The following is a 14,669-nucleotide window of genomic DNA, read 5'->3' as shown; positions in this document are numbered from 1 at the left end:
TATCGGTGTCTCTCTTTCTTCCCCTTGCTGCTTGATTTCTGGCTGTCTCTACCCAATTAATAGGTAAACACAGTACAATAAAATTTTAAAAAGTAAAGTGAGAAGTTGTACCCATGTGTCTACATCTGTCCTTTAAACCATTATTCCTCCCAGTAAGATGTAAAAAAATGGACATAGAAGACTTAATGTGTCATTTAAGGTGAGATTCTATCTGTCTAAACTCTGCTGTCAAGTAACTCTAAAATAATGAGAGGTATAAATAATAAGGCTATGGGGCTGGCCGGTAGAGCAGCGGATTAAGTTCACATGGTGCAAAATTCAAGGATCCATCTTGGACCCCGGCTTCCCACCTGCAGGGGGGTCGCTTAACAAGCGGTGAAGCAGGTCTGCATGTATCTATCTTTCTCTCCTCCTCTCTGTCTTCCCCTCCTCTCTCGACTTCTCTCTGAATATCCAACAACAACAGCTACAACAACAATAACAACTACAACAAGGGCAACAAAATGGGGGGAAAAATGGCCTCCAGGAGCAGTGGATTCATAGTGCAGGCACCAAGCCCCAGCAATAACCCTGGAGAAAAAAAATCAGGCTAATAAAATTAATACCAAAGACATTGATATCCAAAGTCTGATGCATATGACTAATATCCTATAGGGTACTAAGAAAAGTACAGCAATGTAAAGTAATTCCAGAGGCTGATCTATGCTAAGATGCATTGTGACTATCCAAGCCACAATAGAATGTGCCCTGTCCCCAATTTATCTAAGTACAGAACCTTTTTTTTTGGGAGGGGGGGACAACTGCTCCACAAGGCATACATTCAGAAAACATTAACCTAAAGCATAACTTTAAAGTAAGTAAGTCCATTCTCATTTGCTCTTTCTTGTTGTCTCTCTCCTTTGCTCTTCCTCTCCTTCCTATATCAAGGAAGGAGACAACAGTTTTACACAGACAAATGAGAGTTGAATCCAAAGGGAACTAAATGTTCTTGCCAGCAATGCTGCCACTCTTTCAAAGAACTTTTGAAATTCCTTTTCAGTAACTGTCCCCAGAAATCAGGACACATTCCACTGAATACCCTTGTTAATGGCAAAGGTTGATCCTTTGAGAGGGGATTTGATTTGGAAACAAAGCCATGCAAAGTCAGGCTTGATGCTTCAACTTCAAGAGGAAGTAAATAGAGGTGTTTAAAAGTGAGGATGTGGTTTTAAGCCCTCGCTCTGTCACCTAGTGGACTGTGATAATTGAAGCAGGTACTTAGGCTTTCTAGGACTTAATGCTGCCCCTGCAAAACAGAGACTAAATGCTCTCCTTATAAAAAAAATGACACCATTATTTTATTGTGATAATAAAAGTAAAAAGAGGATGTATAAGGTGCTTAGCATCAGGAAATACAAAAGTGGTCAATGTTCCCTAATGAAATACTGCCTGGTTCTATTGCATGGCTTATAAATAGTAGTGAAAGCAATTCTTTTTAAAATTTTTTTTACTTATAAAATGGAAATATCGACAAGACTATAGGATAAAAGGGGAACATTTTCCACATGATGCCCACCCCCAGAACTCCATATCCAATCTCCTCCCTTGATAGCGTCTCTATTCTTTATTCCTCTGGGAGTATGGACCCAAGATCATTGTGGGGTGCAGAAGGTGGAAGGTCTGGCTTCTGTGAAAGCAATTCTTAAAGAAGCACTGAAGGCCGGGGGTAGATAGCATAATGGCTATGCAAACAGACTCTCATGCCTGAGGCTCCAACCCAGGTTCAATCCCCTGCACCACCATTAAGCCAGAGCTGAGCAGGGCTCTGGTATTAAAAAAAAAAAAAAAAAAAAGTGGGGCCTGGCAGTGGTATACCTGGTTGAACGCATACACTACAGTGTGCCAGGACCTGGGTTCAAGGCCCCATCCCTACCTGCAGGAGGAAAGCTTCACAAGTGATGAAGCAGAGATGCAGGTATCTCTGTCTCTCTTCCTCTCTATCTCTCCCTCCCCCTCTCATTTTTTGACTTTATCTAGTAAATAAATAAAGATAATCTTTAAAAAAAATTTTTTAAAGAAGCATTGAGAAATGTTTAGCCATGGGAACACAGTTGTGAAGAATCTATGACCTCCCACAAGAAATAATTTTCAAGTAAAGGATTCTTTGTACATGTAAATTCTAGTCTACTTATTAAAGTGTGTTGCTTTTTAATCACATTTTAGATAGGCAGACTACCTGTAATCTTGCCATGTAAGTGGGCCCAACAATTCCTCTCTAATGTTTGCCCCATGGAATGATACTGAAGCTTTGTTTTGTCATCAGCCATCATGGGTGAGATCCTGGTAAGGTCCCAGTGGATCTGCTTAGGAAATAAGGAATGGTTTTCTAATAGTGACTTTTTAATAGCCAGTCCCATATTATGAGATTCTTTCCACTAACAATTTTACTTTGCTAATTTGTTAGAACTCACACAATAAATTTCATCAATATCTTTAACAAGACCATTTTCGACATTATATTAATTAAAATAACTGTATAGTGAATATAATAGAACACAGTAATATTATGAAAGTAGGATAGGACTTTAGCCAATTAAATTTGATAATCTCAAAATGTCAAATTATTGTCTGATCTTTACCGTGCTTAAAAGTCTGCTTTCATAGTTCTGCTTTCCTCTGAAAATTAGAAAAATATGGTCCCATCTTCATGAACCACTTTTTTTTTCTAATGTACCACAATCAGTTGGAGCTGAAGATATCATTTTAAGTAAGATTTATATTTTCTACTTTACCCCAGTCACTACCACTCTTTATAGTCACATATCCAACTATAACCTTCATTTACATTGTCATCCTAAATCTCATTGACATTTGAGTTTAAGAAGCGTAATTTAATCTACCTCTGGCATTTTATACATATAAAATTTGAGACTCAAAGATCTTTGTGACCAATCCAAGATCCACTAGTGGCTGAGCTGAATTTCAAAATCCGTGTTTCTTGACATTTAGTTCAGGGTTCTTTCCATTTTGATATAAAATTATGTATATGAATGCTGGTCACTGTCAACTATTTTAATTGGAATGTTGAATCCATTTACATTTGAAATATTTGTTGATAGGTTAAGATATTTTATAATTGTCACTTTGTCAGCTATTTTCTAGTTGACTGGCAAAATAGCTCACCTGGATAGTGTGTTTGCTTTGTCATGGACACAACCCTGTTTTTAGCATGGCCTTTACCTCACTACGAAGGAAATTTTGCTGCTGTGGTATCTCTCTCCCTGTCTTTCTTTTTTTCTTTTTCTTTTTCAAAGATATTTATTTATTTATTATTGGATAGACATAGAGAGAAATGGAGAGGAGAGGGGGAGATAGAGGCAGAGAGACACCTGCAGGCCTGCTTCACCACTTGTGAAGCTTTCCCCCTGCAGGTGGCTTGAACTCGGGTCCTTGCACATTGTAATGTGAGTGCTTAACCAGGTGCGCCACCGCCTGGCCCCCTCTCTGTCTTTCTATATCTGTCTCTGCTTTTATGTCTGAACAGTTGGCTTGAGCAGTGAAGTCCAAGTGATGACAAACAAAAAATTGTTTTTTAGCTGTTTTGAAGAGTGTTGTTTCTTGTTTCTAATTCTGGAGTCTTGTGTTTTGATATCTTTGAACTTGCTTTGCTTTGATATTTTTATCAGGTATGGTTATTTATTTATTTATTTATTCTTGGACAGAGACAGAGATAATTGAGAGGGGGCGATAGGGAGAGAAACTGAAAGACACCTGCAGCCCTGCTTCACCACTGATGAAGCTTTCTCCCTGCAGGTGGGGACTAGGGACTTGAATCTGAGCACTTGTGTACTGTAATGTATGCACTCAACAAGGTATTCCACTGCCTGGCCTCTGCTTCTGTTTGTTTTTCTTTTTATAATCAATATAGGTTTTTTACTTTGTGGGTATATAAGTATCTTAAAATTTTAATGCCTTATTTTAAACTAACAACTTAACTCAAATATATTTTTGCTAGAACACTCAAATATATTTTTCACTTCTCAATATTAATTCATTAAAACAAAAGTCTGACACGTTTTACAAAAAATAGAGCCAATTGTTGTGTTCATGAGGAAGAAGTGAGAGGGATCATGCTTCCCTTCTTTCCTTCAACCCCTAGAAAGGCAAATACTTCACAGTTCTTGGGAGAAGTTTGTGAAAGAAAGATTTCTCAGCAGGTTTTGATACAGACCTGTGTATAGAATGACAAAATTTTATAGCTAGGATAATAAGCTACTCCATATTACACCATCTGATGCTAATCTGATGTTATGGTTGTACAAATTAAAGTGATTATCAAAACTATAGTAAAAGCTAATGTTTACTGAGCTACAGGGACTATGCCAGGCATATTACTTGTATTGTCTCACTTAATCCTTACTGTAATCCAGTACAATAGGTATTAGATTTGTTCACATCTCAATTGTTTGCCTCAAATCACAGAACTAGCAAGAAGTGTGATTGGAGCTTGAACCCATGCTTGTTTGCCCACAACACCTGTGTTTTGTTTTGTTTTGTTTTTTTAAAGACCTGTGTTCTTAGATAACTGTCACACTGCCTGCTCAGCAAGGGTCCCCCATTTTAATATCACAGCTGTCACTTTTTAATTTCTCAGTCTATTGTAGAAGTATCAGCCGGGTACAAAGCAACACATGTTCATTCATAGTCAACCAATAATTCCTCTAGATGCTTTCTTAACTGTTAGGCCTGGCTTGAGTAGTCACTGAAGGCTGCTAACTTTTTACACTTGTAATATAAAGAGGAAAAAAGGGCAACAGTGACATAGGTTGCAGATATTTTTTTCTGGACAAGTAACATTGTCAAGAGCAAAATAATAAACCCTTACTAAAGATGAATATTATTTATATTGGTTGTGCCACTTGCATTATAAAAGGCTTATACTTCTTTTAGATTTATATTTCTTATGAACTATGTACTTGTGAAGTAATTGTAGATTATTAAATGGAATAATAAAAAGAAAACAGAAATTATTTTCTGGTCACACTGAAATAGGTTTGTGTTTTTTTTTCCAGCATGATACTAAAGTCATGGTTGAATGTAGTCCATGTGAAAAAAATAACTCTCTTAAGATTTAGTTTTAACAAAAACTGGAGTTGGTGTATTGCACCAAAGTAAGAGACTCTGGGGTTGGGGGGGGGGTGTAAGAGTACAGTCCCAAGAAGGATGACAGAGGACCTAGTGGGGGTTGTATTGTTATGTGGAAAACTGAAAAATGCTATGCATGTGCAAACTATTGTATTTACTGTCGAATGTAAAACATTAATCCACAATAAAGAAAAAAGATGGACAGAGACCAGTAAACAAACAAAAAAAAGATTTAGTTTTAAATTTTGAAAGCTCTAAATCTTGAAGTTTACTTCATTGAAAAATTATGGAAACAAATAGCAATTATGAACACATTTTATATTCTTAGATTTTAATTCCACTTCTGTAATGAACCTATGTCATTGGGAATTTCACTGTGTGGTTGTAAGAATAGAGCTGTGATGTGTGAAAACACATTTCTGTAAATTGCTTTCATTACAAGCGCCACTCCCTACCACTAAGTGAAAACTAGAATGAATAATTATTCTCATTGGTTATATTTTTCGTAACCAGTCCTATAGAAAAACATGAATGAAATAGCTCTTGCTTGGGAAAGGCTTTGTTGTTAAAAATCATAAATGAAATACTTTTAAAAACATGCTGCACAGGTGGTCTCATGGATCTTTACTGGATGATTTTATTAGGTTTTCTCTTTTCTATGGAGTGTGGGCCTCCCCCTCCCCCTTATTTTCCAACACAATTGCCAGCCATGGCCTACCAGGAACCCCCAAAATGCTATATTCTGGAAGAATGCCATCTGTTTTCCTCAGCACTGGTGACATTTGAAAAAGCGCTTTTCTTCATGCCTTCTGTAGGTCTGACAAAACATTTGGAGCCATAATGAATATCAAATTGTTAGGATGGGTGATGGGAATGTGGTATCTCAGTCTCCCTTTTCACAAGCAAGAAAGCATTGCCTTTGTACATTAATCAGCAGAATTGATTCTGAAGTTTGTCTCTTTGTAGACTATAATAGGTCACTTTGGTAAGCCGTAGTCATAAATACCATTAGAAATAATTGCAAACCCCAAGCAATGAGGGGTGTGAACCGGGTCTGATCTGGTGGCAAAAGTCATGCAAACACAAATTCAGGTTTCGATTTTCATGTCCTACAAGGGGATGAGCAGTCCATGTTGCTTGTTTGTTGGGGGGGGGGGGCGGGAAGGTAGGGGCTTGGACAGTCCTATCTCATAGAAAAATGTGTCTGTGAACAATCAGTGTTATGATTATGGTACAATTAATATTTGAAAATTTATCATTTAATTTCTTATCAGTGAAAGCGAATTTATGAGACCCTTTCCTGAGGACAAGAGGAAACAGAGAACACTGGGCAGGGAGAATGGAGAGAGCACAATCTTTAGGAAATGGGATCCAGGAATCAGGGATGAACTTTGACTTCTGAAAACTCTGCATCAGATTATCCTTGGCACAGATCTGCCTTGTTGAGGTTAACCAATGTGAGTTAACCAAGGACATGCAGGTCAAGAATTACTCTCCCTTTTGTTATTTCTGAAACCTGAACTGCTTTTTGAAATAAGGACTGGAATGTTCCATAGGAACTTGGAGCATGGGCCACAGGGGCATGGCCCACACTGGCTGTGAGCTATTTAAAAACCGGGTCCTTGGCTTCTCTCTGTGATTCTAAATACATGTAATCATATTACCCTGCAGCAGCCGGTAACTATTTCTATAACATTGTCCAGCATCTGTGCTTGCCACCCAGAAAAAACAAAGTGGAGTTGTGCTAACTGATTATGTTGATCAGTCCAGACTTTGTCACAGCGAGTGATGAGTCTTTCTAGTGTGGGCAAAATGACTGGTGTGTGTTGACTGACACTTCTTGAATTTTAAGAACGAATCTATTTAAGTATCCTGGGAGAATAGGAGTACTTAGACTCAAATGAGGATGCTTTATTAGAAGAAGAAGAAAAAAAAGAAGAAGGAGGAGGAAGAGGAGGAGGAGGAGAAGGAGAAGGAAGAGAAGGAGGAGGAGGAGAAGGAGAAGAAAGAAATCAATGATTCATTTAACAAAAGAATAGCACAAGCATAATTTCTCTAATATAACAAAGTGTTATCCTCTGGAAGGAGTCCACTATTAGAGACATTGCCATTTATGTGTTAAAAACTTGATTTAAAAGAAATTGTTGATATGCTAACACTTGCCCCAAACACATCATTAAATATTAGTCAAACAAACAAAGCCATCAAAAATATCCTGAATTGTTACTACTCAATTGTTACTCACCCAAAGATGTTAGCTAGTAGAAGAGCACTAGCTGAGATTATTACATAACATCAGAAATACCTGACAGGCCTTATGAATTCAGTGTAATATGCAAAACACTTAGGATTCATGTAGACAAAGCAATAGGTTGCATAATTTTCAGTTCAGTTTTATGAAAAAACTTTAACCCTTGCCTTTTTTTTTTTTAGGTGAAGCCACTTATCATACCCTATGCCAAGCTTTCTCCCCCCCCCCACTTAAATCTTACCACTGAGAGCAACCCTTCAAAGGGTCTTCACTCCCATTTTACAGATGGGGAGACTGAGGCTCTGAGAGAATTTGTCATTTGCACATGACTGCAGGTCTAGTTTCTAGTAAATGGTAAGGTAAAATTTATAAGAAGTTCTCTCCAATTTCAGATCTAAGCTGCTTGCCTTCTTATATAGAACCTCAAACAATCAAAATGACTAATTATTTAAGAAAACAAACAAACAAAAACAAAACCAAAAACACCCAAAACTTGGGTCCTGCAGCATGCTGTTAAAATCACCAAGCTCAGCTCATTGACAATTGGCTATCTCCCTCCTGGAATCCTGTAACTAAGACCCCAGTGTGTTACCTGACACCTGAGTTCTGGGGGACCTCTCCACCCCCATGCGGTCCTGCTCTAAGAACTAACACTCCAATTGGTAAATATTACATGTCAAAACAAATTATATAGGTTACATCATGCCTGTGCAGACATCTGATTTCTTAGTCAAATATTATGTTTTCACTATTTTCAGACAAAGCCTGAATATGTGGTTCCCTTGTGACCAACTCAAAACAGCAAAGACTAAGCCCTTGCACTAGATTTAAAAATGTTAAAATTTTCTTCCTCGCAAGGGGACTAGTTACACACTAGAAAAGATATTAGAAAACAATATCTTGAGAAATAATATTTTAAGAAATTACCTAGAAAGAACCCAGACCCCCTCTCCCCACCCCCTTCCATGGTAACTGAGACAGAGTAGCAGCCTGCCTCAGCTCACCAGAGACATCTTGAGTGCATATGCTATGTTGGGTTCTGTACTGACTAATTCAGAAACTCCAGGGCAAAATAGCCAAAGTTCCCAAGTCAGAAATGAAAGTAAAATAGGGGCATGGAATTGTGATCATTGTCACAACATTCCAACAACTTCAAAAATAGCAGTGAAAGTAGACAGTGTTATAGGTTAGCAGATTTAGCATTGCAAGACTCAACCTGCACAGCTGGTATCAAGTAGCAAATCAACCCAACTACCTCTCACTTTACGGAATTTTTTTTTTCTTTCCAGAAATACGATCACATTTGACAAAATTAAGATTGAGATAATTTTACTAGCGGGCTTATACAAATATATGCTATATTAAAAATAGTCATGATATAAATATTTCTCACAAGAGCTGCAGCGATGGTGTGAATAAAAAACTCCCTTCTGAGATTTCAGTAAAACCAGATCTCACAAAGGATCTGAAAGAAAACAAAACAAAACACAAAAACAGACAGACACACACAAAGAGACACACAGAACAAACCTTATGTTAATTCGGTTTAGCATAATAGTCACTATTTTGACACTATTTTATGAAGTACCATACTGCTCCTTCCCTGAGGAAGTGGGAGAGATGAGTCTGCTACAGGTCTCTGTAATAATGTTCAGGGGTGGGGAATATCTAAGCATGTTCTGTAACAGCTAATAAAGATCAAAATTTCTAAATGCAGCAAAAATGTTAGCACTGTCAAATGGCCAAGCGTGCAAGAGGAATCTTTCTCTCCATGCCCTCCTATTAATACATACAAAGCCCCCAATACATCAGCTGGAATCTTTTAAAAAAATGTAAATTAGATATCAAAATGCTTACGGGCCTTACAATGAGATAACATCAGGAGGAACGGTGCGTGGAATGGATCTGGCATTTTCACATAAAGCATTATCTTTGGTACAAGTACACACAGCAGGGCATTTTGGCTTCGCTGGTTTCTTCCCCTCAGTCAGCAAAAGCGCAGATAAGAGACATAGGAAATAAGCAATTCTTTTCAGGGGCATGCAGGCATTTCCCATCCTTTGGCTTCTCTCTGATTCCATGCAGTCGAAAAAATATCCCCAAACATGAACAGGGCTTCTGGAATTCAGATGGTGATTATCTTGCTCTAAGACCAGGTCACATAGGAGTCCACCCTTTTTCTTTGCCTCTGTATCTCTGCTTTTCAAAACAGGGACCTGCAGCTGATTCGTGAGCTGCTCCTCGCTCCAGCAACGCACTGCTCGGGGAAGAGACCTGTGAGGTGCTGTGAGATGGGAGGGATCCAACTGCTGGAGGAAAGAGCCGACTTGCATCACCACGAAAACACTGAGCACAGACCAGCCTTCGAAGGCAAAGTGAAGTGATGTAACAGAAAATAAACAGCTTTCTGCTTGCACCGGGAGGCCCTTTAATTGTTACCAAAAATAGGACAGCATTATGTCTTATTAGTGGGTGGGTGGGCTGGTGGGTGGAAGCAGTCATGTTACATTGGATCCCAGCAATCTCAGAAACCTCTGGGAATTTGCTTTTTCATGTGGAAAACAACCTAGTAGGAAAAACTAGCTTTGGAATCAGTCCTGGTTAGAAAAAATGAAGTTAAAGAAATCTCTCTCTCTCTCCCTCTCTCCCTCTCTCTCCCTCTCTCTCCCTCTCTCTCCCTCTCTCTCCCTCTCTCTCCCTCTCTCTCTCTGCAGTATTTGGCTAAAACCTTGGTGCTTCTTGTTGAGTCTACCTGACTGATGCCATCCTTGAAAGACAGGTAAGAACACACGAAGAATGGGATTTTCAGGGATTGATTGTTAAGTAAATACTTCTCTGACACTTATCAACAGTCATGAATTGTTTTTGTTCATAATCTACTCTGCACCCCACCCCCACCCCTGTGTGTAAGCCATTCACTCCTTGATGATGACAGAAGGGTAACCTGCTTCCTTTCTTTAACACCAGAAGTCTGAAGGAGCTCCCTACCAGCAGGAGGTAGACAGCTTGGGCCTCCTAAGTTGGGGAAAATGCTTCACTAGGAGTTGGGAACCTGTCTTTGAGGTCTTAGTGCTGCCACGAACTAGCCAATATTGTCTCTGCACCTCTTCCCTTGTTTGCAAAATGAGGATAGTACATATGTATTAGAATGCTGAAGTAGGATTCCAGTCTTCTTAGGATAAGCATATGCAAATCATGCATGGCCTGTAGGCTCAGCTGTTTCTCACCTGCACACATGGCACATTGAACTCACAGAGGGGTCTCTCTATTCATGGAGCTTGTGTATCCTGGAAAAACAGGAAGTATATCTGAGAAGAAACAGGAACGTCACTGCCCTCTCTTCAAAGAATTTACAGAGAATTAAACAAGTCATTAGCTTAATTAAGCATGGGGTGTACTACCAGGGGGAATGGGTAGGAAGTCAGTGTCTCAGAGTCTCATGAAAGATGACTTTTCATCCCATATTCATCCTTCTGTTTCTGACTTATTTCACTCAACATGATTTTTTCAAGGTCCATCCAAGATCGGCTGAAAACGGTGAAGTCACTATTTTTAACAGCTGAGTAGTATTCCATTGTGTATATATACCACAACTTGCTCAGCAACTCATCTGAATATGGGATGATCTCACTCTCAGGCAGAAGTTGAAAAACAAGGTCAGAAAAGAAAACACAAGTAGAACCTGAAATGGAATTGGCATATTGCACCCAAGTAAAAGTCTCTGGGGTGGGTGGGTGGAGAGAATACAGGTCCATGAAGGATGATAAATGACATAGTGGGGGTTGTATTGTTAAATGGGAAACTGGGGAATGTTATGCATGTACAAACTATTGTATTTACTGTTGAATAAAAAACGTTAATTCCCCAATAAAGAAATAAATTTAAAAAAAAAAAAAAAGAAAGATGACTTTTTAAAAAAAATTTCTTTATTGGGGAATTAATGTTTTACATTCGACAGTAAATACAATAGTTGGTACATGTGTAACATTTCTCAGTTTTCCACATAACAATATAACCCCCTCTAGGTCCTCTGGAAAGACAACTTTATGCTATTATATACATTAGCTCAGTCCTTTCACTACTTTCAGTCTAAGAAACAGAACGAGTCCATGGTGGACTGACACCCTCTGGCTGGCTCTGCTATCTTGAGTTGTGGCTGCTTTCAGCATGGTAAGAGGACCAAGGCTCCATTGTCCTTCATCCTAAGGGGCTGCCCACCTTCCTGGGTTATAGTTAAAGCATCCTGGGGCAATACTAAGGCCTTGTAATTTTTTTTTTTTTTTACTGAGAACGCTGTTCAGCTCTGGCTTATGTTAGTGTTTCAAGCATGAAAGTCTGTTGCATTAACTACTATGCTATCTCCACAGCACAGTATTTCTTTAAATGGATTTCCTTCTCCAATCCTCTTTGTTACTAAATGTAATTGTAACACAGCTTACCATTTTTTATTTAATACTTATAATATATTCTGTGATGTTGGGTTGCCAGAAAACTTATAATGCATTTTTGCATAGGAGAACATAGAAAAATACCTCACACTTTTCCAACAACCTAATAATTCAATATTCATATTATTTATGGAACATCTTACTCCATAAAGGAGTAATGACTGGGATGTATTCAAAGTTGAGGGGTATGAAAGAGAGGACTGGTGGCTTACCCTGTATGGGCACCTGGGTTTGAGCCCTTGGCTACCACACGTATATACAAAGGGGAAGACTTACTAACAGTGGAGTAGTGATAAAGCATCTCTCCTTTTCTCTGTTTCTCTCTGTCTCTCTAATTAGATGTTTTATCCTCTATCAAGACAGAAAGGAAGGAAGAAGGAATGAGAGGATGATTATAGAATTTTGGGTGCAGTGAAAAGCATAGGCAAAGACCTGGTCACTGTCCAGAATAGGCAGAGGAGCAAAGTAATATGGTTTGTACTTCAGAGGACCGGTAGGTTTTTAAAAAATAGACATGCACGTATTTTAAATCATATTTTATTTACTTATTCATTTATTGGATAGAGACAGAGAAATCAAGAGGGAAGGGGGGAAGAGGGAGAGAGAGAGAGAGAGAGAGAGAGAGCTGCAGCACTGCCTTACCACTTGTGAAGTTACCTTTCTGCAGATGGAGACCAGGGTTTGAAATTTTTTTCTTGTGCATGGTAACATTTGCACTCAACTAAGTGTGCTACCATCTGGCCCCCAAAAGATAGTAATTATAGAGCTACAAGACATGCAGATATGTTGCTTTACTTTACAGACACAAACAAACAAACAAACAAACAAATAAAAACTTCCACCCCAGAGAAGGACTAGTTTGAGAATAGATCCTACTAATGCTTCACTGTGAAGGGTTCAATGGAGGGAAGGCGTATAATAGTTTTTAGGAACTGTGACCTATAGGCAAACCCCCTTTTAAAACAGAAAAAGTAACACTGAGAGTTGGCTGCAAGGTTACAACCCTGGTTCTAGAGCAGTCCCCACTGTATTGAAGAAAATCTCTCTCTCTCTGACTGAAAAAAAAAGATCAGCAAGTCAGAATTTTGTACATTGAACCTTGCAAGTGCTCAGTAGAAACATATTCCATAAAATAAAATAACTACATAGTGAAAAGTTAACAGAGGATTGCTTTTATTCAGCCTCTCCACAAGCTCTCTGATGTAGGTGATATCACTAATAAAATAAAAACCACAAGAATTTTCAGAGTTCTTGGAGTTCTTAGATCTGGTCTCTGCATATCCCAAACAGGGAAGCTAAAGTATTAAGAGTTCATATAGTCGTGATTGACAGCACCACTATTCTTCATGGGGTCAAACTGTCAGATTCTTGGTTAAGCTGATCAGTATAGTCAATGAGGATAATTCATATCTTACATTTCACTTTTAAAAGTATGAAATTATCAAGGTTGCTCCATCAGCCCTTGGATTTATGCTCTGTGGACACAGTCGAAGAAAGAATGAATAGTCTTTTATTTCTGACCTGTAAAGCCAGGAGGGCAAATGAATGAGAGAACAAGATCATATCCATAACTACTTACTCTGCAGCTGCATTTATCTGGCAGTTCAGTTTGTCAGTTTAAGTAGAAAAGAAACCATTCTGGAGGGAAACTCCAAGGACAAATCACAATGGGCATTCTGAAAAAGACAGTGGGTTTTTCTTTTACTATGGCATTTAAAGCCCAGACTTGAATTCTCTATTCAATTGATACACCCACTAAGATCAGGCAAAATCTTAGCCTTTTAGAGGAGAAACAGCTTCTTGGTTACAGAATTGAATCTGAGGAGAGGGCTTGGAAGAGGAGGGCAGGTTGTTATATTTGGTGATTTAAGGTTCTTGGGTAAGAAGCTTATCTGTTGATGAAGTTTCCCTTCTCTTGCTGAGGACTCCCTCTCTGGGAAGCCTTGGTACAACATAAAGAGTTATGAGAACCAAATGGCTGGGAGTTTAGGGGTTTCCACTGACTTTGAGGCCCTTAGATAAGGTTTGGCAAAGTACTCATAGATAATAGGCAGGGCCTCTTGGGAGAGGGGCCTAGAAAGGATGAAAGCAGCACTGGAAGGAGGCCCAGGGAGGCTGGGAGGCCTGACTAGGCAGGCTCCATGCCCAGTCTCTGCTGTAGAGAAACAGCTGAGCAGGGTCCAGAGCTGGCTCTGAACTCTGCCAACATTGTGACCATGGCTAGCTATAAACCTTTCTAAATCATAGCTTTTTTCCCTCTGTAAAATGAGACTAATAGTAGTATGCATCATTTAGAAGGACTGAGAGAATCAAATACAGTAAGTGTCTTTTGCATGTGTCTTATAAATAGAGAAAATTTGTTATCATCATCATCATCATGTTTTTGAACGCATCTGAATTCTGAACCTGGGAAGCAAAGCTCTCAAATAAAAAATGAATTTCACTAACATCTATGTTCACTCTAGGAAGAAGACATTTCTGGGCAAGGTGACAGACTGTGGCTTTGTTAACTGTCTCTTCATATGCAGGAACCTTAGAAGGAAAGAACTTACCAGTTTGGGTGAGAGTAGGAGTCGTCAGCTCTATCCAAGGACATGGCCTACAGCTGGAGAAATAAAAAATAAAAAATAAAATTTATGAATAAAAAATGGAGATTTTTTTTCCAACTTCCTGTTTTTGAATGCATCTAAGCAAGAGAGGGTAAGAAAGGTGGATTTTGGACCCCTGTAAGGGGATCTTTCTAATTTGGTGGGCACTGTGGTGCTGTCGTTGGGTGACAGGGGCATTGATATATGCTGATGTGACACCAAGGGCTGCTGAAGAAATGGGAGAACAGCAGTGTCCCC

The 14,669-nt window shown here is 38.9% G+C and overlaps 1 protein-coding gene and 1 long non-coding RNA gene across 6 annotated transcripts in view; one reads left to right on the top strand and one right to left on the bottom strand.

The window, feature by feature from the left end:
- Positions 1–9,743, bottom strand: part of LGI1 (leucine rich glioma inactivated 1) — a 40,192-nt gene extending 30,449 nt beyond the window's left edge. For 2 of the 5 annotated variants that reach the window (XM_060192275.1, XM_060192300.1), the window contains exons 1-2: positions 9,242–9,743; positions 8,769–8,840 (exon numbers count right to left, since the gene is read on the bottom strand). In XM_060192275.1, the coding sequence (XP_060048258.1) occupies positions 8,769–8,840; positions 9,242–9,708 (539 nt within the window). In that variant the 5' untranslated portion in view covers positions 9,709–9,743. The remainder of the gene's footprint in view (positions 1–8,768; positions 8,841–9,241) is intronic. The other 3 variants (XM_007516781.3, XM_060192290.1, XM_007516782.3) reach the window with 3 other exon arrangements.
- On the top strand, positions 9,652–14,443 carry LOC132538951 (uncharacterized). The gene is made up of 3 exons (XR_009550276.1): positions 9,652–9,750; positions 10,090–10,154; positions 14,289–14,443. It is a non-coding gene; the product is annotated as an uncharacterized LOC132538951 (long non-coding RNA).
- Positions 14,444–14,669: the final 226 nt, after the last annotated feature.

The sequence above is a fragment of the Erinaceus europaeus genome, chromosome 1 (assembly GCF_950295315.1).
Source record: "Erinaceus europaeus chromosome 1, mEriEur2.1, whole genome shotgun sequence".
NCBI classification, from domain to species: domain Eukaryota; kingdom Metazoa; phylum Chordata; class Mammalia; order Eulipotyphla; family Erinaceidae; genus Erinaceus; species Erinaceus europaeus.
Note: the sequence above shows the minus strand (reverse complement) of the source record. Positions and strands in the feature narration are given on the sequence as shown.